A 24877-nucleotide genomic window follows, 5' to 3' on the forward strand; every position below is an offset into this window, starting at 1 on the left:
ACCAGCCCTTTCCGTGTATTGTGAAATACGTTCCCACGTCAATTATGTATAGTATTTAAAAAAGGTTAAAAAAAATTAAAAAAAAATAAAAAAGATTTCAGTAATATAAAAAGAAATATTCAAAAAAAATATTAGAAAAATATCAAATAAAAAAACATTACAATTATAAAAAAAAATAAAAAAATATTTAAAAAAAAACAAAATGTTTTAAAAAATATTTAAAAAACTAAATAAGAAAATTTAAAAATATGAATATATTAAAAAAAATAAATATTTTAAAATAATATAAAAAAATTAAAATAAAAAATAATTAAAAATTAAATAAGAAAATATTAAAAAAAATTTTAAATAATAAAAAAAGATATAGTTTTTTTTTTTGTTTTGCGGGTGAGAAACTATTAAAATTTGTATAAAATATTAAAACATATATAAGAAAAACTAAAAAATTGAAAAACAGCATAAAAACTGTTTAAAAAAATATAAGAAAAATATTAAAAAAAATTAGAAAAAAAGTATTAAAAAATAAAAAATAATAAAAATATAAAAAGTCTTCAAAATGACTTTATAAACTAAATATAAAAATATTAAAACCAATATACATGTATCAAAAAAAATATAAAAATATAAATAATATTAAATTAAAAATATAAAAAAATTATAAAATTTTTATAAAAAATATAAAATATAAATTAAAAATTATAGAATAAATAAAAAATATTTTAAAAAAATGTATACAAAAATATTAAAATATATTTATAAAAAACAAAAAAATTGAAATATATTTAAAATATACAAAAAAAAAATAATAAAATAAAATAATTAAAAATAAATAAAAAATAAATATAGAAGAATTAAAAGATTAAAGAAAATAATAAAATTATATATAAAAATTTTAAAAATATATAAAAAGTATTCAAAGGAATATTAAAAAAAAATATAAATAGACGATATTTAAAAATTTTAAAAATAATAAAAAAGCCACATACATAAGTTCGCAGTTGCTGCGTGCACTCGGCGCGAACGTGAATAGCACGTGTGCGGCAAATAGCTAATGCGCGACAAACCTTACCGACAACAACAACACGCACTTTTTCGGTTTTGCAATTTTTATCATTAAGTGATAAAAAGCCAAGAGCTGCGCGCTAGCCATACCGCAGCTATCAACGCGCGGCGATCAGCGTTATTTGGGGCGTTGCTTTGTAAGACAATAGTGTAGTAAATACACATACATATGTCATATATACAATAACCTATAAGTAAATACAGAAAAATATAAAAAACAAAAAAAAAAGAAAACAAAGCGCAGGTGCGAAAAATCAAAAACAAAAAAAGCGCAAAACCACAAACTAAAAATGCTTTTGCACACACTTGCACTGCTGCGCACCACTACACACGCGCGCAACAGCACTCCAGACCTATCGAACGCCTGTTGTGCTTATCTGATAAATATTTTGTTTGTCGCTGTGCTGCTTTTATTGTCTCGTTATTTATTAATGTGTACTTGCAATTAACGTTTTTTGCTTTTGTTTTTGTTTTCGTATTTCACCTGCTTTCTGTGTGTGTGTGTTTTTTTTTATTATTTTTTGCTTTTGCTTAGGGGTGTTCCTCGACGCCCGCTCAACGCCTTAGCACCGCAGCGCCTTGACTGCGCTTGTCGTCGGTAAGCGTGTGCGCTCGTCTATACTCGTACTATTTGCCAATTAGGCCTTTACTTCAAATCGTTGAATTTAGTGCGATTTCGGCACTCGCGCCCTACGTATCTAACGTCAGAAACGCGCTGTGATAGGCGCATAGCCATGAAACAGCATAGTCAGCACGTTTAGCGGTTGTTCTCGTTCGACGCGCGACGGCAGTGAATATTTGTGCGCACTTACGCGTTTTACTATGTTTTCGTCTGATGGCAAATTTTTCAGACGATCTTTAAGATTTCACACGATAACAGTGCTTTGGTGCCATATGTTGAATAGAATGATGCATAGTTGCCATTGTGATTGATTTGTGATGTTTTTGTGATTGTGACGGACTTTCAAGCTTAAGCGCTTGATTGATAAACCCCATAAATATATAATGATCAGAATTGTGATGGTTAATTGATAAACTCTGTAAATATATAGTGATCATGATTGTGAATTTCCACTTGATAATGAGCTCGATATATACGCTATTTTACGCTTGGACGCTATTGAGTTTGTGTTTAAGAAATGTTGAGTGATTTGTGCAGATTTCATTCAGTGGAGAAAAAGAAATAAGTTAGCAAGAAAGCAAGAAAGCAAAACACGATCAGGTTAAGCGCTGATCATATGCGTGGAATACGGATTTTACCGCGAAGAATGTAAGTAAGCATGCGAATCTGCGGTCAAAGATTGTTCTCTAAACATCATTCATCTAAAAATTGTTTTAAAAATTCTTGAGGATTATTAAACTTTGTGAAAAGGTACTTGTAAAGTGAAGCTGGCATTGTCATCCAATAAAATCCATCGATCGTGGCGCTGTTACAGTGTTTACAGCACAGTGGCTCCTTCGCTCCTTCATTTCGAGTGTTTGAGTCCAATCTGCTTTGCTCATGGCCAAACAGTTATCGTCCAGTGATAAGTGAAAATGTTTACGATATTGTGTTCTTTTTTCTAGTAATTGTTGCCAGGCCCCTTATTGCCTACGGTTATCCAAAGTGGTCATAACAGCAGCCAATAAAGATTGGATTGAGTATTTGTTTGTATAAAAATTTGTTGCTAAGTTCAATCTAGTTCAATTTTTGGGGAATGCTCGAGATCATTAATCATCAGCATTAAAATTATTTATTATAAGTACATTGTCTGAAGTTTCAATAGTGTTGTTGGTGAGACTTCGAAGGGATTTAAATCCAGCTAAGGAGCAGGCACCAATAAGTAAAATTCTCTTACCGGGTTTCTAGTAACATCTTTTTAACTAGTTCTCAGTGACTGTTCCAGCTTCTTGTGCAAAATGTCGGTCCTGCGACAGGCAACCTGAAACTCCAGAACACCTGCTAGTTGACTGCATATCAGTCTGCAGATGCTGGAGAAAAGCTTGTGGCTCCACGTTTCTAAAAAGGGATCACATCGACTCACCAGCACCTAGCAGTACATTGAAATTTATCAATATGCTGGGGCTAGCTGGGTCGTTCTAACTTAGAAGAGGGCACAATAGACCTATCTCATCTATTTATCTTATCTTAATCCCGTCAAAACTAAAACAAAGCTATCTTACGTTCAACCAAGCATACTTTAGACGCAACTCGTTGAGATTTAGTAACATCCCACTATTACCTTCATCTCTCGGGATTACTGCTTCGCAAGATGATCTAACGAAGAAGCACGCTTGCAGCAGAGAATATTAATGAACATTATTCAGTTATCATAAGCTCTCAAACTGTTACGTTAAACACTTGGCTCACGATTCTCTGCACTTACAAGTGTGTGACATAACTTTTACATCTTTTCAACTTCCGCCATCTATGTTTTCGCTCGAACAACTCGTGTTGTCATTGCGCGCAAATATTTGCATAAAATCACAAAACGCATTTGAGGCACTGTCACAGCATGCAAGTTTACTTATGGTAATGAGTTGACTAAATGCGAAACAATATCGCACACGTAACTTTTTGTTACACAAATTCGCACTTTGGTCCAGATAAGTGGGCACTGTCGCGCTGAAGAGGCGTGAATTCCCCCCACAATTTGTGTTTATTAAGATTTCCAAAACAAAATAATACTTGAGCGACAACGCGCCTCCTTGTAGAGAGACACTTAGGAAAAGTGAGTGTGAGTGTGAGAGGAAGGGAGGGCGGCACGCGTGAAGTGACAGTTTTGGCTGAAGCGTGTTACATGCAAAACCGCATACAACGAAAAGCGCACAACTTGCAACAACAACGCGCCTAAAGGCGTTGTAATACATTGTTGTAAAATAAGCAACAACAAAACTGCAACAATGGCAAGGAAGACTACAATGCGCTTGCTAACAACTAGGTGAATGCGCGCCGTGTTGTAGGGTGTTAAAACATAAAATACAACAACAACTTATGCACTCGGCGCTCAGTTATTAAAACAATAGCAACCCTTAAATATAAAAAAAAAAAACAAAAAAGGTGCGAGCGCAGAGCTGACTAAAAAGCAAGTTGTAGTTGCTGTGCTAGTGCTGCGCGTTAGAAAAGGCGTAAAAATGAAAAGTTGCAAAAAGGCAAATACTTTTTTGTTTTCGCTTTTCAACACACTGCACTTTACTGGCACTAGTATGCAAGTATGCGCGCCTGTAAGTGTGCTTAAGTGCATGCTTGTTAGTGTAATGATTGCATTGAGTGCGCACCTTATGTTAGGTTAGGGGATGTGCAACAAAACGCGCTGCGGTGCATGCATATGCTGCCAATATGACAATGCAACCCCCCGGCAGCGCTCGTGGGAAAAGAGTATTACTTTTCATTAAACAAAACCACCCACTTTATGCGCGCACAAAAAAACACAGAAAAACAGAGCGCAAACTAAGAAAACCATGGGTTGGAAGTACCGTGGCAAAATATGATAGTGTGCCACTTGGCGGTTGCGCGCCAAGAAGGGTGCGCGTGCTACATACGTGCAGTTTGAATTGCAGCGAGTGTTTATTGTTGTTGCAGCGAGCGGAAATGCGAATTAAGTGCACATACTTTAGCGACTATGGTGTGTGAATCGGCTGTTGAGAAACTGAGTAGCGCGCATTTGTTGCTTAAGTAAGTGCAACATGCACCGCGTGACATTTCACACGCGCGATCGTTTGGCGCACACACACCGTTACGAAATTGCGCACTTCTCATACTTCTCGTTTGTTGCGCGCCATATAACGGCGTAAAGTGAAAGTGCAAACGCGCCTGGTAATGAGGCGATTCGTTGCCTTGCGCGCAAGAATCTATACACCGCGCTGCCAACTGTTTATGCAACAGTAGCGCATACCCAATTATTATCCGATTACATGATTGATAAACGCGAAATTTATTACTTTTTTTGGATGCAGCTTACATGCGCTCACAGGATTATCTCATTTTCCATACAACGCACCCTTTTCGAAGCCTGTGCAGCGCGCTTTTCCGCCACTTTTCCGGGAGACTACATAGTTTTAGCGCGCAGTGTAACGCATTTTGTATGCTTTGCTAATGGTTTTATGTGCCAGCGCATTAATTATGCTGTTTGCTTCTTATTTTTGAGCGCGTGAGGGTAGCTGCCGCTTTTTTTACTGATTTTTTTTTCGCTTTTCACTCAACGCGAGTGGTTGTTAACACTAAATAAATTTTGTATTTAATTTTCTTTTTGTTATTTTAAATTGCGCTCTGTGCGCGCTGCGTAAGCCTTTGGAAAATGTGGCACTGTGTATAGCCCGATCGTAGATGGGACGCACGTGTCATCAATCAATACATTATGGTTGACGATTATTTATAGTAAGAAGATTGCTTATAGATTGCAATTTGATTAGAGTCGAGTTGGGTAGAAACCGCAGCGCGTTTGTGAATAATGTTGGAAAGTGTTGTGTTACCCAGAGTAGCGCTGAAGGGCGGAAAATGATTAAAATTGTGCTGCTGAGCAGATTAGCGGATTTTATGGTGGGAAAAGGGTAGTGAATTTTTATTTTTGTTAAAAGTGGAAATGCCTAATTGAAAAAATGTATATGCATATTAGGGTGTGTCATTCTGAGGCAGCCTTTTTTTCAACTTAAAAACAGGCTAACAACTTGACTTTTTTCACATTTTCGAAAGTTTTTAGCCTGTTTTTCAGTTGAAAAAAAAGGTTGATTCAGAATGACACACCCTAATACATATACATATGTACATATGTATATATAGTACATCGTCACCTAAAGCACGTAATGTAACATCACAGGAAAAACAATATAATAAAAACCACTCATACTGAAACAAAATTTGAGTTTTGGTTATAAAGTGGTTATATATTGGTTATATGTATATCAGTTATGCCAGACAGCGCAAGCTAAAAATTTTATGATACATACATGTAACATGTAGTAAATCGTAAACAATAAAAACTCAAATTTCATTTTTGGTTATAATATTGGTTACAATATTGGTTATAATATTGGTTATATATTGGTTATATCTGACAGCGGAAGCTGAAAATTTTATGGTACGTATATATAACATGATGTAGTAAATCGTAAGCTATAAAAACTCACTTTCGATTATTTTGGTAATACGTAGTTTTGCATTTCAGGTGACGATATGTATATACAAATTGCATACAAAAAATCAAAATTCAAAAACAGAAAAAACATACGTGTTTGTTAGCACTTACAAAATTTTCCTATTTACCAACCAATCAAGGCACACATTTTCACACAATTTAACAAACCATATGGCAACACTACGCCAACGTGCAATTGCCTTTCTCGCATTTTGGGTCGTTCAACTGTTAAATTAGCGCTGAGCGCTTGAAACAAAAGTCAACAACAGCGAAATGTGACAAATTGAAGAGTAAAAGGAGCGTAAAATCGCAACTTCTATGGCAAATATTGACACTTGACGTTGCCAGCGTTGACGTTATGTCATGTATTTTTTGCTGCGTTTTTATGCTTGCATTGCAATGGCAGCGCACGAGGGCGCAAATGTGTGCAAATGTCACAATTTAAAGCAGACAAATGACGCTAACAGTACTTTAAACACCACAGAAGCGTCGTTATGCGCTTAAAGAAAAAGTGAAAGAGCGGCGCAAAGACTGAAAATAAAAAATAAGAATAAAAATAATGCAAAAACAAGCATAAAGCGTTGCATATTTATCTCTGTTTGCTAGCATTTACCTCCCAACTTCGTGTTGCACATTCTTTACTTCTTCTCAAGCACACAGAGAGACACTCACTTAACCATAGATCCAACTCAAACCGCTCACACATATCCTCAACTGTGTTGGAACAACTCAGCAACAACTTTTTATTTCCTGTGTGCTTTTGCCATTTCTTTCATTGTTGCTGATTAACTTCCGATTATCGTTCGGCTTTCTACCTACAGTCATACTACATTAGAATCCCTTGTGGCTTCGTCTCCCAAGTTGCTATACCAGAAAACACTGTTGTGTGCTTTGAACATTACTGCTTCGTTACTAACACACAGACAGTTGCGTGTGCTGATTTGCGAACCCTCATATGTCCATTCGCGTATTTGTTTGTGGCTTTGCGTAGAATTCTTCACATGGTTGGCATGAAAAGCCGCAGGCGCGTCTGCGTTGTGATGGTAAAAAAATTGGTAAACGCGCTTCACGTGACACGCTCATATTGGAACACATAGCAAGCACTCTTATATGCATATGTCTGCGTCTTCTCTATTTGCTTGTATATGCTTAGCTTTAACCTTTTTCCAAGTCTTCTATTTGTTCTTATATTTCTTCAATGCAGCCTTCTTTTATGCCGCACATTTATTGTTATTTCGCATACCAACGCACTTCTTCGGCTTGGCTGCTTTGCTTGCAGTCAACAGTTTACTCCACAATTCGTTTGTTCAACAATATTATTATGTGCTTTTGTCGAGCTTGCGAGTCCTTTTCGCGCTGCCTTTTGCGCTCACTGCTTCTTTTCAATGCCCGACGCCTTTCCTTGTATTATTTTCTTATTTTTTTGATTTGCATTGCTGTTGTGCTGTGCTCTCTTGAAGTCATAATCGGATGATGTAAAACTGTTTAAATATTTCAAGCTGGATGCCTGCTTTCTAAGCGCTATAGTGATCAGTGGAACGCATAAGCTGAGCGCTTTAATGGCACTTTAAAATTATTTGTGTTGAACTTTATGGCATCGCAAGGGACCACAACTGGTGTTTTCGTGGCTTATTTGCCTATCAGATTTACCTAACCTAATCTAACCTAACCAATGGATGGGTTAGTTTTTCACAAAAAAACCAGATTTACCTAACTAACCTATAAAAGAGTTAGTTTTTCATAAAATTAAATTTACCTAACTAACCTATAGAAGAGTTAGTTTTTCATAAAATTAAATTTGGATTTATCTAACTAACCTATAGAAGAGTTAGTTTTTCACAAAATTTAGACAATTTTCAATTTTCTCTAATAATTTCCAAATATTTTATTAACACTACTCACAGTTTTCTGTCATTTCCCCCTCCCACATGCCATAAATACTCTTTAAGCAATAAATTTCAAAGTCAACTATTGCCCCTTAGTGTCGCGTCTACACCTGGGTGGCGGCTTCCTAGACAGCACGTACGGAATTCTTTAACGAACTTGACGTCACTAAGTGACACGCTGACGGAATACTTGAAGAGCTGTTGTAGTCTTAGCAAACGCTAGCCACATACATATATACCATAAAGAATGGAAAAATGTGAGAAACAAACGGGCTAAACAAACAGTCAAATATATGAACGAACTATAGACGGGTGAATAAGAATAGAAGCAGAGGCAGCAAAGCAGTAGTCGCACAAAACGAATGTCAACAAATAAAACTAGAAGCTTTGACAACTAAAAAACACATGTATATTAGAATAAGAACAACTGTAAAACGTGAGCAACATAACAGGGTAGATTTCCATAATGAGCTATATAATGTCGAAGCAGTCGGCTAACTCCTTGAAAAGTGATTTAAGTCGCTGCTGAGAAAAGGTACGCGCACGGTAGCCGAAACAGCAATAATAAGCAATAGTTAGAACATTTAGACAAAAGCAGTACAGCGGCAGACTGCTTAATATGCCGAGCGAATGTAAGTGGTGGTGTGTACAATAAAGATCAAAACTGTACGGAGCGCGTAGAGAGAATGTAAAACTTAAAGCGCAAACGGAATTTTTATGAGAGCGACACATAGAAGAATCAAATAAATAAAAGTGGGCTTAGTGAGGCGTATAAAGAAAATCTGCTAAGCAAGCGTATCAAATATTTGAAGCCTGAAGTGAGTCATTTCACCGAGCACATATATAGAAGTATGTGTTGGTGGTCTATTTCCACATGCCACAATGGAAACTTAGAGAAATTGTATAAAGCAAAGCACCAGCGCAAGAGTAAACCCACTTTGTGTGCGCTTGGGAGCTATGCTACGCCCAGACTGTGGTAATTACATACGCTAGAAATACAATATACGAAACAAACAGTTAAAAGGATTATGTGCAGTGCAGCGAAAACAAGCGGGTCACGTAGGTCAGTAGTAGTAAAGCACATAAAGCCGAAAGAAAACAAGCAAGGCGAGCGAAAAAATACAAAAGCTACGAAACACAGGCTGAGCAGCGCTAAACTTTGTAGAACATTTGAAAATGATAGGGTTCATGTCAAGACATAGCAAAATGGCTAACCGAACGAGACGATTACCATATCGAATTACCAGCCAAGCTGAAGCTATCAATTGGCATTCTGAGAAGCTAAACAGCGAGGCAGCAGACCGTATAGGGTAGTTAGTTGTTTGAAGAAAAAGTAGAAAAAGCTTTTTTTCGCATATTATATTTGTGCGAGTGCGTGTGCGCGCTTAATTTCCCTGCAGCCTGCCACATAGCTAGCGACTAGGAAGTTAAACAATGAGTGATTTGTGCCAAAAACCACAAGTCGGCAATGCCAAATGGCAGTTGTGGCACAAAATACAAACTTTGCAGGCGCTCAATGCTAGAAATTATCCTTCGAAAAATTGAAAAAAAGTATAGAACACAAGTAGTGCATGACAAAAAATGTGTGCTGTGTGCCAAAACTATTTCAGTACATCAGCCGTGTCTATGTGTGAGTACACGCCTTTACTGCGCCTTACGTGGCAGGATGTGTGTTGGCGCGCCTTGCTGTTGGGAAGGACGTGCGGCATAGAGACACATTATTTGTGCAAAGTTGAAGGCTCTCATTTGTGCTTTTGGCTTGCAGGCCATGTGTGCTCGAATTTGCTGGCGCATTGCCCAATAAGCGTACAAGGTAATCATTACACATATCCCTGCAGTTGAGTTTAAGGCGCGCTGCGCTTGTGTGTGACAGCCATTTGATTTATTTTGCGCGCTCTAGAAATTGCAAATTGCTTTATATAAGACAAAATTTGAAAAAAAAAATTACACACGAAAATCTTTTAATGGATTTTGCTTGTAGGCCGCTTTGATTGCAATCTACGCTGGCTATGGCTGAAGCCGCATTCAAATTAAAGGTAACTTCCAAAACTCGAAAACTAATAAATCTCCAGTTCTTGTGACTGCAAGACTCAAGCTTGTTTGTGCTTGCAAAACACACATACAATTGCGCTTCTGCTGCTAACAGCTTTAATGTGGTTAAATGCAGGTTAATCATACTGCGGTGATACTTCTAACAAGCGCCTGCAACTGTGTGCGTGTCTTTGCTACACTTCTTTCAATGAATAACAGCTGAAAGCGCGAATAACGCCGACTAGACGCGATATTCACGCGCTGCTTACCAAATTTAAACCAAATTCTACTTTTTTTATTCTTTGAGTTCTTTTTCTTTCAAATATACCACTGTCTCTGCCCCGGCATATCGCGTGTTGCACAAAAAGTTCCAAAACGTTGGCTTACCTTCTTGGTTTTCGACTGCTTCAATGTCAACGCTGTCGACGGCAAGCGGCATTCCTTCTTCGCTGTCTCGCTTCCGTTTCGCATCGCACTTCACACTTTTTTCTTGGTATTTTCTCGCACTTTCGGCTCTTTTATTGATTTTTGTACAAACATTTCCAGTGTGAGTTGCAATAATTTTGTGGTTCACGCTTACCTTTGGCGAATTTTCACTTTTTCATACCGAACTGGCAGCAAATTGAAAAAAAATCCATAAGAATTTTGCCATATCTTGAAATCACATAAATAAAAAGGTCTCCCGCTAAGGCAGACGTCTTTGACACACGGCGCAAATACCTTGTCGCTTAAGCATTGCTAATGCAGTTGCAAACACACACACACATTCATTCATACTACACACACACATAAAGATGTACATTTTGCTATATTTTAACGTGTATTTGCGCTCTGGGCACTATACTACCTTATCCGCAAATACATTTTACGGCTGCTTCACCTTGAGCAGCGCACGTCCGCTGGCAGGGCAACTAACCTACCCTACCACCACCGGCTTGTAGCGGCGCGGCAGCGTCGTCTTTTACGTGCGTTGCAACCCTCGCAGCATGCTACGCTTTCTAACGCTGGACGTTACGCCTATGTCGTGCGTTTTTAAAGGGCTCTAGTGTATAAGCAAGCCAATGTGGTCTGCTGCTTTTGCTGCTAAGCTGAAATCAATGACCTTTGCAGCGTTTATTTTTTCTTATTTTATGTTTAATGCGAGTTCTGCACAACTCGGTGGAAGATTGCACGTGCTGTTTTGATTCTCGATTGTTTGTTTTTTTTTTTGTCAAAAAGAGAGAGTGCGCTCTCAAATATGCGAGGAGGTAGTGTGTGATAATTTTAAATTAATTTAAGGCGCACTAAGTGCTTAGACTGAATTTTGTGCAATTTTTACTTGAAATTTTATTTTAATTTTTTTTTTGTTGAAATATTTATTAGGTGGCATAAAATTATTTGTGAGTCATTTCATACAAAACTTACATTCAAAAAAAATTTTTTTTCGTAAAAAGTATTTTTTCTTAAAATTGTTTTTATAAAAAACTTTTTTTGTGCTAAATATTGTTTTTGTGTTCTTCTAGGCAAAATATTGCACACGTATTTACATTCAAAAATTTTTTTTTCTTTAAAAACATTTTTCTTAAAAAATCCGCATAAAATATTTTTTCTAAAAAATTCAAGCATCCTTTTTCTTCGAAAAAAACATTTTTGTTTTAAATTCGTAAAAAGTATTGAATTTTTGTAGAATGCAAGCTAAAAAATACTTGTTCTTTTTTCGGAGAAAATATTTTTCTTAAAAAAAAGAGGATTTCTTAAAAATATTTTTTCTTAAAAAAAATTTCGCAAACATTTTTCGTAAAAAATATTTTTTTTAAACTCAAGCTAAAAATGTTTTTATTTTTTTCGTAAAATTTTTTTTTTATAAAATCGTAAAAAATAGTTGTTCTTAAAAACAAAATAATTTCCTAAATTATTTCTAAAAATATTTTTTCCTAAAAATATAAAAGTTTTGGAATTATGAATTTTTTAAAAATTTCAAGTTTTGAAAAAAAGTGCCGTTAAAAATTTGCGTATATGAAGAAAATTACTTCATTAGAAAAATAACTAGTCAAAGACCGATTCTTAACAAATTTTCTCAGCTTTCCAATGAGATGTACATATGTACGATCAACTTGTTCGATTTTTTTATTTTTGCAACAAAAGTTACATTTTTATAAATAAAATATCTGTTTCAAATCTGCAACTATGTTTATTGATTTAAAAAAAAATAATAGCAAATATGAGGTGGGACATATCGCACTTAAACCTTTCCAAACGGTCCCATAAAGCGTCTACTGCAATTTGTCACTTGTAGCAACCTAGAAAAAGTCGTAACTAATTCAATAGTAACAACATGCAACAACAAATATAAAACAAAAGTAATCAGCATATTGCAGCAATATAATACCAATGGCTAAAAATGAAAGTCATGAGGCATAAAGATTAAAAAGTGTTGTTGGCGAAAACAAAAGATTTCAATCGATATCATTAACACGAGCCCCTAGGCACACTCGGCAAATGCACTACATACAAACAAAGCTACACGTATGTGTTTGTAAAGTTGTCTACTGTGTGTGTGTGACATTGCAGCCGCATTTGGTCAATCTTCGGCCTGTCAGGCGACAAGTGTGGCATTCAACAAAGTAAGCTTTTTCATGATTTATGGCGCACAAAACAATTTTTTTTTCACTCGAATTTTTTATAGAAAATACATTTTTGTATAACACTCGAGACATTGGCAACATTTTTCACACTTAATTACAATAATGAGAGTGTAAGAAAAAACAACAAAAACAAGCATAAAATAAAAAATAAGAGAAGAGACTATAAGAGGTTAATGAAATGTGGCAGCGGACACTTAATATTGTGGAAAAATTTAAATGACAATGAGCGCTTAAAGTGGCAGTGAAAAATGAGGCTAAAAATTAAGATGCATAAAATATTATTGTGAACAAAAAAACATAATTATTTTAATGCAATGCAAACAATGTGTTGCTACTTGCTGGCATTTTTGTGCTACCCGTCACTTGAGCAAGGCGAAATAATCAATAGCTTTTGTTTTTTATGCCGGAAATCGCGCGAATACGCAACAAATGCAGCATGTAGTTGTTGTATTTGTTGTAAATGAGTAAACGCACTCGAAAAGCAATTTGACAGTTCGAGTGCAGCGCCGTTTGAGTGCTAACTGTCAATAGTGGCACGTTGAAAAACGATTGAGAATAAAAAGCTAACTGTTAAGTGCTGCTCGGCAGACGATTGCACAAGCGGAAGTGTCAATAGTTCCAAGTGATTTGAGGAAGCGCTACGAAATTAAAGGAAATTAAAAGTTGAAATGAATTGCGGGAAATAGGCGGGGAAAGCGAGCGGAGCAAAGAATGCAGTTAGAAAAAAAATTACGCCGGTGCCTGCTTATGTAAAAGTAACTTTCCCAGACACAGTAACTTAGTTGAAATAACGCGAAAGCTTGATAGCAGTAACTGAAAAAGCACAATTGACAGCAAAATAGTTTACAACAACAAATGAAAGCCTTTAGCGCCGCTTTCTCAATGTTTGGTTAGCAGCCATCTGATAGTTAAGTTCTGGTTAACTTAACCAAATCTCTTTATTTCTCTTTATTTCGGCGAAAAAACTTTTTTTAACCAGAATTTAACTGACATGTGGCTACTAAGCAGATATTTAGAAAATGACACTTTGTATTGCCTACAGGTCAAATCGCTTTCACGTATACTTGGCCACGCCTCAAATAACCTTTCAATCATCATGCAACACAGCATATAATACACCCACCTACATCGTATGTAGTAATAAATAGCCTTGTCATCGCGCATATTACTCATATACATACGGGTGAATATTTGCATATTAAAAACAGACAAACGGTTATTTATGACTTTTTATAATTTACGATTTATGAAAATTTCAAGTCGTAAATTCATATTTAGCCTTATGACACAATACGAAAGCTAAAAGAAAACAAGAAAATAGAAAAAAAAGTTCTGCTTTCGAACTCAAAACGTTTTCGAGTGCGGTTACTGCACACTAGCTTTTTGTTTTCTAAAAGTAGTCAGGTCGTAAGCAAGCGTAAACAATTAATTATACAGTAACTCAATTTCCTCCCGCGCACCCTTTCTCCCTCTCTGCTCACACACTATTCAGCACTACAGTTAAGTATTTGAACAAAAATATGGAAAAAATATACTGAGCTCACGACTTTGTTTAAAAAATGATTAAAATGTTTTCTATGCTTCAAAGTTTAGGAAATTTCCTACACGCAGTCACATACACATACGTACATGTATTTATATTTATATACATATGTAATATATATGCGCGAGTGTGCGGCGCTTGTATCAAACGCAGTTTGAAATATCGTATTCACTTAAGTATTTGAAAAAGTATAGTTCGTAGAAGTATTTGTTATTTTACGAAAATATTTATGCAAATTTGTTATTGTAAAATTTTTAATGACTATATTTATTTTTGCTTGATTACAGGTTACCCCAGTTAACGCTCAATGCCAAGAATACTATTTTACTTATGGTGAGTAAACGATTATGGCGCCTAACAGCCAATACTATATAGTATAATAATACATATAATATATACATACATACTATATATATATAATTTCAATATAATAATATATACCTACATATAACAATAAACGGTAAATAAATTGTTTTAAAGATTGAGCCAGAAAAAAGAGATAAAAATATGGGAAATGAGTTTCATGAGATGTCAACAGCATAAATGTACATACATATGTAAATAGGTTTTTGTTCCAAACAAAAAAAAATTCTAAAAAAAGAAATAATTTGTTGTGGAAAATGTTATAAATTTTTTTTTTGGATTAATAATAAAAAAAATCATAATTTAAAAAAAAAATCATAACATTTTCTAAGAAAAAATTTAAAAGTTTTATATTGAAAATATTTTTGTTTTTTGAAAATTTTGCATTGTTTCGAAAAATATAACGATTTTTTTTCAAAAAAATTCAAATTTTTAAAAATATTAAAATTTTTTAAAAAAACCTTTATTAAAAAAATCATATTTTTCAAAAAAAAAATTAAAAGTTTTAACCAAAAAAAAAAAAAAAATTTTGTCGAAAAAACATTTTGAATTTCTTAAAATTTTTTTAGAAATATCATATTTTTTGTTTTAAATATTTTACAGTTTTTTTTTTTCAAATGAAAACTTTAAAATTTTCTCATTTCTAATTTTTTTCAAAACTATGCATTATTTCAAAAAACTTTATGAAAAAAATAAAATTTTTAATTTTTCAAAATTTAATTTTTTTATAATAATTTTAAAATTTAAAACTTTTCAATTAAGAAAAAAAATTGTTCCACTTTAACAATTTTACAATTTTTTTTTTTCAAATTACAAATATGTATGTATATGAAAAAATGCTTAATATCATGTGAACGCTTACACTATAACAGCGCGCATGCTAATAAAAACCATTAAAATTTTTTTTTTTTGAAAAAAGTCCCATACTTTCAAAAAAAAAAAAAAAAATGCCGCGACCATCTGCTCTACCCGATTATCAGCCTAAGTGATCACTCATAACTTTCCACATAAATTTTTGTCTCATTGCGCTTGTCAACAATGCGCCCCAACGCCACTTAGCGCAATCACCAGCTACATATTTGTATTAAAAGCAACAACAAAAAATATGTTCCGATATCTGTAAGTAGTATTTACGCGAGCACTCGAAAAAGCTGGGTTGAACGCCATTGAACTGCGACAAAGCGAACATAAGTAGACTGTAATAAAAATTGATTTTAAAAATAAAACAAAAAAGCAAATAAATTAACAAAATTAAATACAATAAACCACAACACTAACAAGTGCAGCAAGCTTTGACTAGGGCTTGAAAGCAAAAAAACAACAAAAAATATATATATACATATATGTATGTACATATTTATAAATAAACAATATGAGATGGGCATTGAAACGCCTTTCGCGCTTGTTGGCGACCAAATGGCTGAAAAATATAGAAAACTCGCAGATAAAGCGTGTGACAACAGAAACCATTTGTTTTTGGTTTTTGGGTGCATATTTCGAATATTTTTTTATATGTAGTACACAATCAGCGCTGCTCAGCTCGGTGCTAAGTGTTAATTTTACGATGTGAGCGGCGCGTTTCGGCTGATTAGAGATTTAGTGCCTCACAGCGGCTTAGATTAATGTCTTCAGCTTGTGCTGCGACATGTTTTTGGAAGAGCTATCAGTTGTTGTTGATAGATATTTTTTTTTAAATATTTTTTTAATATTTTTTAAATGTAATTTTTTTTTGAAATATAAATTATTTTTTCGTTTGTGTTTTGATGCTTTTAATGGGCTGCAATGAGTTTCGGATTTGTTACAATTGAAATTTGAGTTATGTGTTCGATTTGAGAAATGTCGGGTCAGAAAAGTCATCATTTTGTCGTAGATTATTCTAATTACTTAGCTTTATATTTGGCAGAGTGTCGACTATAGCGGATATTGTGACACCTAGCGGGTGTTTAATTGCTCGTACAATATTTTTGATTTGAACTTTGCTTTTACCGGTTGTCTCTAGATGGGGTGGTTGTGGGTATGTAGAGCGTGAAAAATTAAAATTTGGAAATAATAACTTATGATTTTATGAAAAATTTATTTTAATGTGAATGGTGGGAATTTTGTCCTTATTCTTTCACCTGCAGACTTATGAAAAATAATGTTACATTATTTTGCATTTTAGGTGATGATATATGTATTAAAAACATAAAATACAATAAAATTTCGCTAAATTAATTTAATGATAATATGTTTTTAATATGAAAAGTAGCTTTAATGCGCCATTTCATATCAATCATCTGAAAGAACATACATTTATTGTTTTTATGAAATTTTGCTTGTACTAAGCCATCGCAAGTTGGGCATGAGCAATTTGTTAATACCAGGTAAAGACCTTTCAATGACGCTTAAAATCGCTAGGACAAAATACATATTTGCTACCCCGAACACTTCACATCTTCATATAGTATAGATGTCCATATATGCTTATAACGCACCACGCAGAACATTCAAAGCAACGCGTATATCTAGTAAATACCTGAAAATCCCTACACATTAGCCAACCACTCATAATGGCTTACCCATGGTCATAAAGAAAAAATGGCCACTATTTATAAGACTTCATGGCTGAAGAATGGCTGAATAAAAGTCAAAAGTATACCAATAAATGATATCATAAACCATTTTGAGCGTGTTGTTCAGCATTTTCACGCGTGAAACCTCAAAAAACAGGCACTCAAAATCTGTAAAAATCGTTCTGGCTACTTAAGGCGCAGGAAAACAGCACATAACCTAAAATAGTTTTATTTACTATTACGAATATAGAAAGGAATGCGAGTCAAGTATTTGATAGAGAAAAATATTTAAACAATTTTGCTGAACTCAAACAAGCAATCAATTACCTATGCAAATTAAATAAAAGAAAAAAGCCTGGCGGTGTTTTCATCAATTTTCATGCAATTACAAAGTGCTAGATGCATGATTCGGTAGAGAAAAAGGCGGTGATAGTGTTGGTTGTCGTTTTTTTGTAAATATACAAATATTGTATATATGAAAAATTCCACTGTTTGCTGTTTGATGGAATCACAGAGATGGCAGGCACTACCCCTATCGCTGAAAAGCCCACTAAGCTGGCGGGTATTAAAAGAAAGCTTATGTACAGAAATCAATTTTAATTACACTTTGCGCTGGCTCAAAGCAAACAACGTAGTAATTATACACACACACACAAACGTATGTACATTTTGCAATAGCGCCTAATGGTGTTTTGTAAAATAGAAAATGAAAAAAAAATATTTTCGGTGTAATCAATCACATTGCTTAAGCTTGTACATAAAGCAGACGGCTTACGCGTGGTGCAATTCAGCGCTAGCTACGCCACAGGTGGGAGCGAGCGCGCACTAGCGTAGCAGGACAATGGTCGTTGCTTTCGTAAGCTTCAAGGGGTTTGTAGTTCTGAGGCGAAAACTTAAGCGCGGGCTTTGTGGACTCAGTATTGTGGCAGGAGAAGCTGTCGTGCGATAAGCGCTGGTGAAAGATACGAGTGATCGAGAGATGATGATGTAAGAAATGTGGCGCAAAATTAGGTGATGGTCTCAGGCGCTAGAAAACAAGTGTAGGAAATGCGGACTTTGGCAGTCAGCGGAGTTTAAGCGCTAATATGTTGCTTAGTTTCGGCAGTCAAAAAGTCGAAACGAAACCGTATTTTATCAGTAGACGGAGCTTAAGCGCTACATGCTGTCCATATTTGGCGAAGCCCACATGTTTTATTATTTTTATCTGTACACACTAAGTCCCTTGTGTCTTGCCATGTTTGGCATGAAGCCTATGCGGCGCGTTCAATATGTTTTTTTTTTTTACATAAGCATATTATTCTTGTCCTTGATTGTGCATATTTTAATTGAAAATTGACCTTAAATCCAATTTATGCCTGCGCATTTGTGCTAGGCAAAGCTTGAGGGCCTACAAGCCATACGCACACAAGTGCATGTGTACCTTAAAGTGGCCTTAATTTAAATTATTCGTTTAAAAGGCGACATTAAAGCGCCAGATCAATTGGCTCTACTGATATGAGCGGCGCATTGCCAACACAAAAAAGAACGGCAAGAAAACAAGCGGCGGCAACTCTCTTCCACATTGGAACAAACGCATATAAATATATGTATATTTGTGTATGTGTGAAGTAAACTCATCCTTTGGTGAGCGCCGTTTTGTCTCTCTGTCGGCAAGAATTTTTATTGCCTTACGTTGACTGCCGTTCAACAGCTGCTGCCGCACACACACATATGCAAACAATTTAAGTTTGTAGAACAATGCAGTGAAGGCATCATGCGACATTGGCAAATCTATTTTCAACATGAGCGCATTTCAATAAATTCACATTTAATGCCATAACAATTGTGGCGCTGTGTTGATGCCGCTATGCCAGGACTATAAGCCGTTGTGTATTTCTACTGTCGTTTATAATTGTTGTTGCTACTGCAGTAGTTTATTGGCATAGCGGAGTTGCAGCAAGGTGAATACGGCTACTCCTACCGACAGACAGCCAATGTGATTTAGTCGCGCTTGTGTGCGTGTGCTTCATACAGTTGTCCACTTGCCACTTCTGCACAGCGGCGCTACAAAGGATTAAGCTTATGAGCTTTTGTAGGCTTATTTGTCGCCTGCAGTCACCTATATCACTAAATAATCCTTTTGAAAATGTTTCTTGGGACGTAGATTGTGCGGTTAGAAGGGAGCGGTTCTACATATGTACATACATACATATATTATGAATATTTCTTATTTCAATTTCAAAATATTTGCATAACTTTATATACTATATATGTATAAATATTATAATATAGGAATAAAAAACGACAAAAAGTCAGCATTTAATTGTAAGTGGCGACATTGGAGACATTAAAAAATTAATATTTTTTGTTGCAATTTCAAGACTACTTACTTATACTACAATGCAAACAGGTTTCTGTTGTTTGAAAACTGTGGAGAGTTTCGAAATTTTTGGAGACTTTTCAAAATAATGAAAAGCAATCAAAATATTATTTAAAACAATTGCAAATTGGAATTAGTACGAGGTTAAGCTGAAAACAACTTCGGCATATTGTCTTTGCCTTTGGACACAATCAAACATTAATACTTTTTGTTTCAATTTCAATATTATGTCCTTTACCTTTGAATACTTTAAAAAAATTATATTTTTCTATGCAATTTCAAAAATATATACATATATATATATACAAATATTTTTCATTTTTGGACACATTTAAAAATTAACACTTTTTGTTGTAATTGCAAAACTATTTACATTTTCTTTTTTTGTTTGTTTTTTTCTTACATTTGTTGGCAAGTAGTTTTTTGTTAATTAAAAAATTAGGAGAGTTTCGAAAATTTTGGAGACTTTTCAAAATAGCAGAAACTGAATAATACAATCGAAAAAATCTTCAAAAAAAAGAGCCATTTCCAAACAACAACAATATATTGCCGTTCAGCGTGCTGATGCAAGTACTTTCCATTACCAATCAATTAGCAAGTACATTATTTTAATGCAATAATGCACGGCATACACAATTTTTCGCCTGCATTTCACTACTTTAATACACTTAGCAACATTTTGACTTCAAAGTAAATTTTTTCATAACTGAAATGACTTGCATGTCTGCACTTGCACGCGCTTATACAAAGAGACCAAGCGCAAAAAAGGTTTGTCGACGCGAGTGAAGGCATAAAAAATTGATATGACATTATAATCCGACACGTTACACACTTGTCAGCAAAAATATAGCACCGACTGCCAAAAACCACACACACCTGCAACATGTGTGCCTTGAGCGGCAGCAATAACAACAATAATAATTATAAGACACACATGCAAACGCCGGTTGAAAATGGGTGCATATTGATAGTGCTTTGCGGTGCGTTCGCTGTGGTTGCATGATTTTTATTTATTCCGATGTTAGTTTTTACCACTTTGATTTTGATTATGTAAATTGTCGGATCGAATGACAAACCGAAGGAAACAAGACACAAGCACTTCCGTTAGCCACATAGATATGTAAATGAAATATAGATATCAGATACATATGAAGCCTCACTTCACACATTGCTTCCGCTGCGCCTGCTGGCACAAATTTATCAATTTCCAGCTCATGGCATGAATTAAGGATCTCAAATGCACTAGCGCATATCATTTGCTTTAATCAGTTACTCATTATCGTTCTTTTATCTGCAACACTATCACACCCAAGCTATTAGTTTGTGAAGCCTCCGGCAGCACTTACGCCGTCTCGCGAATGATCGCATCGGCAACAGCGCTGATTGCCTGCCGTCAGCGTGCACTCGCTGTCCCAGCATCGATGTCATCATCATCAATTCTTGCCCGATTTCATAAGCATATTGTATAGCTTTTTTCTTTCTTCTGCTTCATTATTATTCCAATTTTAATAATTGTTATTATGGTGGGAATTTTTTCGGTATACCCCAAGCATGGGGACCCGCTTGCGGCATTTTGTTCTGCCGAGCCGTACTCGTATGCCTTTTGTGACACATTCAATGAGCGTTTAAATGGATGCTGCTTCTTGTAGTTCTTGTTGTTATTCTTTCACAATTTTTTTGTCTTTTCAAGCGTGCCCATTTTTTCTTTGCTTGTTGTTCTTAGCGGAATGAAATGGAATTTATGAATTGCATTTTAATTGTCGGCTATGCAAATAATGACTAATAAACTTGCTATTAAATGTGCGCGCCGATGACAATATTTGCATTTTTATTGTTCGTATATCAGCGCGTAAGCCGCGCAATCGGCTGCCACTAGAGAGAGAGCGATATTGTTAAGAACGTGTTTTACGATAGCGCCTGGAATGCTAATGAAAGTCATTTAATAACGCTCGCGATGCAATAAAGTGGGGTTATGTCAGGCAGGGATTAAGCGCGCAAAGGCGCGATAAAGTGAAACCGAAAGTTAACAATTTAGCAACTTTGTGCGGGTTTGGTTACATTGGTGTGTGCGGTAAAATTTGAGTACTTATATGTAGGATTTTTGCTGAAAAGTTTTTAAAGTTATAGTGTTGAATATACACTTCCTTGAATACATATAGATATAGTAAATTTTCAAACTCTCCAGCAATTTTGCACCAAGCTTTCCAGTTTTATCGCTTACGGAATGCTTTATAAACGCTATTGTCTTAATTTTGCCAAACAAATTTTGGTTTTTGAAAGTCTACAAAATTTTTTTTGCTTTGAGCACTTTATTATAAAGATTTTTTAGCACTTCTGTATTTTCAGCCAAAAAAATTGATAATCGGAAGTTTTTGAAAGTCTCCAATTATTTTTCTTTTTTTTTATGCACTTGTTATAAGGATGGTTTAGTATTTCTCGCATTTTCAGGCAAAAAAAAATTTGAATATCGAAAGTCTCCAAAGCTTAAATTGTATGCATTTATGCAATTTGCTTTGGGCACTTTATTTTAAGGATTTTTTAGCCCTCCTGGTATTTTCAGTCAAGAAATTTCAATTAACGGAAGTTTTTGAAAGTCTCCAACTGTTTTTTTTTGTTTTATGTACTAGTTGCAAGAAATTTTCAGTATTCCTCGTATTATTGGGCAAAAAAATGTTTATATTGAAAGTCTCCCATGTCCCCATTTCAGTAAATACAATAATAATTTCCCTCGTTTTATATACATTTTAAGCTACATACAATATTCTTAGCTATTGCTAAAAAAATAATTTTACTTATGCTTTTTCATTACAGGTAATGTTTGCCTTTGTAGTTCCAGCTTACACAAAAGCAAAAGACTATGTCTTAATGCTTACGACCCACAACGACCGAGCGCTACATATAAATGACGTCGGCAAGGTGACTGCAGCTAACATAGCTTTTGCACGTAAGTTATTTCAACTTTGCAACTATAATTCTTACTGTTATGAAATTTAGAAGTAAACGCCGTTAAACAAAAAAAAAAAGATAAAAAAAAATAAAAAATAATACGGCATGCTTCAAAATTCATTCAGCTTCAGTTTTCTACTCAAGTTCAGAAATAAATTGAGCTTTCAACTCCTCGCCGAAACAGCGGGATTTATTGAGAATCAATGTCATAAATTACCACACTGTGGAGATGTCTACACGCAAATTTCATATGTACAATAAATATGTGTGCGTGTGCCATTAAGAAATTAAGAAATATTTCAATTTCTACACGCCAAGCACAGCTGCTCGTCTGTCGCTCCTATTGGGATTGTCTCGCTGCAGAGGGATCGTAATAAATTTTCATTGGAAATTTTGTTTTACTTCAATTTTGCAATTCTAATTGATTTGGCTTTTGTAGCTAACCTTTTTCGGTGCTTTCAACTCTCGCTTTGCGTCTGTCCTCACGCGCTTAAGCGAAACTTTTTTCCATTTGGCAGATTTATGCTGTCTGGTATGTCGTATTTGGTGTATATTTTGTAGCAACTTAATTAAATTATGGTAATTTAATATTTTATTGCCGTTGATTTAAAGTCCTCACTCGTGGACGCACATAAATTCGCTGTTAAATCGCAAGAATGTCGCTTCATGGCAGTTGTTATGTGGAAAAAATGGCAAATAAATATTAAATGAAATTAATGCAACTCTACAGCGAATAACATTTCACTGTAGAGTTGCTTTGCTGCCGTCAGTGCGAGCTGTTGGCGCCATCTGTCAATTTAAAGGTTGCTTTGCGGTTTTGTAGCACACGCACACACACACAGCCATTTAAATAGGCATGTGAACTCCTGAGTGCTTGTGATTTTATTAAGCGCCCGTTTAATTGCAATTATTGTATTTATTATGATTGTCAGCAATAAAATATAATACTACCAAAAGTATGTGACCGGTTCGCTGGCCGATTAACGCATTGATTATATGTATGTACCATATACACCAGCACATACTTAAACATACTACTTATGAGTTCCTATATAATCATTTTGTGTTTGGCGTGTAAGACCCACGCATGCCGCACAACACGCAGTTGAAGTTCCACTATTTATTTTGTGGTTTTCGGTCGCTGTCATTAGCGCCGCAAGTTACTGTCATTCATAGGATTTTTTAGGTCGCTATGTTAACACTGAATTTCAGCGAAACTGAAAATATTCTAGGAAATAAGTTAAATGCTTAAACTGGATTCGCCATTGCACTTTAGTACGATTATGATTAATGGCATAGCAGATGACGATTTCAATTAAATTTTTATGAAGTCATTTGAGTAATTAGTATGCGAGGTGTGAATATGTGGTTTAATGCTTAAAATATTTCAAGGAAAATTATGAGGTCACACGTATACTTGGCGAAAATTTATAAATTTTTAGTCATTTGTTACATCCTGATATGCAACAACTCAGTTTAAAGTAGCTATTTGAGTTACAGTACATTTTTAAAGAAGTCTCCAAACTCTCCAAACTTAAAAGTAGCTATTTTAGTTGTAGTATGTTTTATAATACTTTTTTTTAAAGTCTCCAAACTCTCCGAACTTTTGAAAAGGCACCAATTGTTCAATAATAGTTATATTTCACTGTAAAACCCGATAAATGTTAAAAAATATGAAAAGCGCTTAACTCTACAAACTCTCCAATTTTGAAAATGCAGACTATTTAATGTGCATGTGATTTAAGGTGCGCACATATGTTTTCCTCCCAGCAAAAGGTATATCTATAACATATGACAATGAAAATAAGTAGCTTTCACTCAATATCAACGCTTACTACTAGTAAATAAACAAAAAGCAAAATATTCGTATTAAGTGAAAAAAAGCAAAACAAAACAAACTTTTTGCGTACTAGTATTTCGCTATCAGTGGTGATAACATGCTCATATTTTTTTTTTGCCTATTGGCTGATTTTAAATTTACTATAATATATACATACATACATACATACATTGTATGTATGCTGAATATTTGTTGTTTTGAAATAAGTAGTAAAACATTCGAAAACTAAAGAGGGTAAGTGGGTAAGGGGCAGATTAAAAAATAAATCGTACACAACTACTTCCATAAATCTTCTACAAACAAGCGATAAAATAATCAAATGTCGAAGAAAAATGTAGGAAAAAAACGTAATTGATAAAATTCCATAGTATCTAGTACGATAAGTACATACGTACATATGTGTATGTATGTATGTCACCATAAAAATATTTGCATAGCGCTTTTTGTTGCTTTAAGTTGTTGTTAAGTTGTAGACTGTATTGATATCTTACTATTGTTATGGCTATGACTACTAGAAATACTTTTTATATGACTTGTATGTTATTTTGAACAAATTT

At 34.6% G+C, this 24877-nt stretch overlaps 1 protein-coding gene across 1 annotated transcript in view; it reads left to right on the top strand.

The window, feature by feature from the left end:
• Positions 1 to 1783: 1783 nt before the first annotated feature.
• LOC120770799 (putative uncharacterized protein DDB_G0277255) overlaps positions 1784 to 24877 on the top strand; it is a 28823-nt gene continuing 5729 nt past the window's right edge. The window contains exons 1-3 of the mRNA XM_040098378.1: positions 1784 to 2332; positions 14548 to 14593; positions 22346 to 22478. Coding sequence (XP_039954312.1) covers positions 2301 to 2332; positions 14548 to 14593; positions 22346 to 22478 — 211 coding nt within the window. The 5' untranslated portion in view covers positions 1784 to 2300. The remainder of the gene's footprint in view (positions 2333 to 14547; positions 14594 to 22345; positions 22479 to 24877) is intronic.

The sequence above is a fragment of the Bactrocera tryoni genome, chromosome 3 (assembly GCF_016617805.1).
Source record: "Bactrocera tryoni isolate S06 chromosome 3, CSIRO_BtryS06_freeze2, whole genome shotgun sequence".
Lineage (NCBI taxonomy): Eukaryota > Metazoa > Arthropoda > Insecta > Diptera > Tephritidae > Bactrocera > Bactrocera tryoni.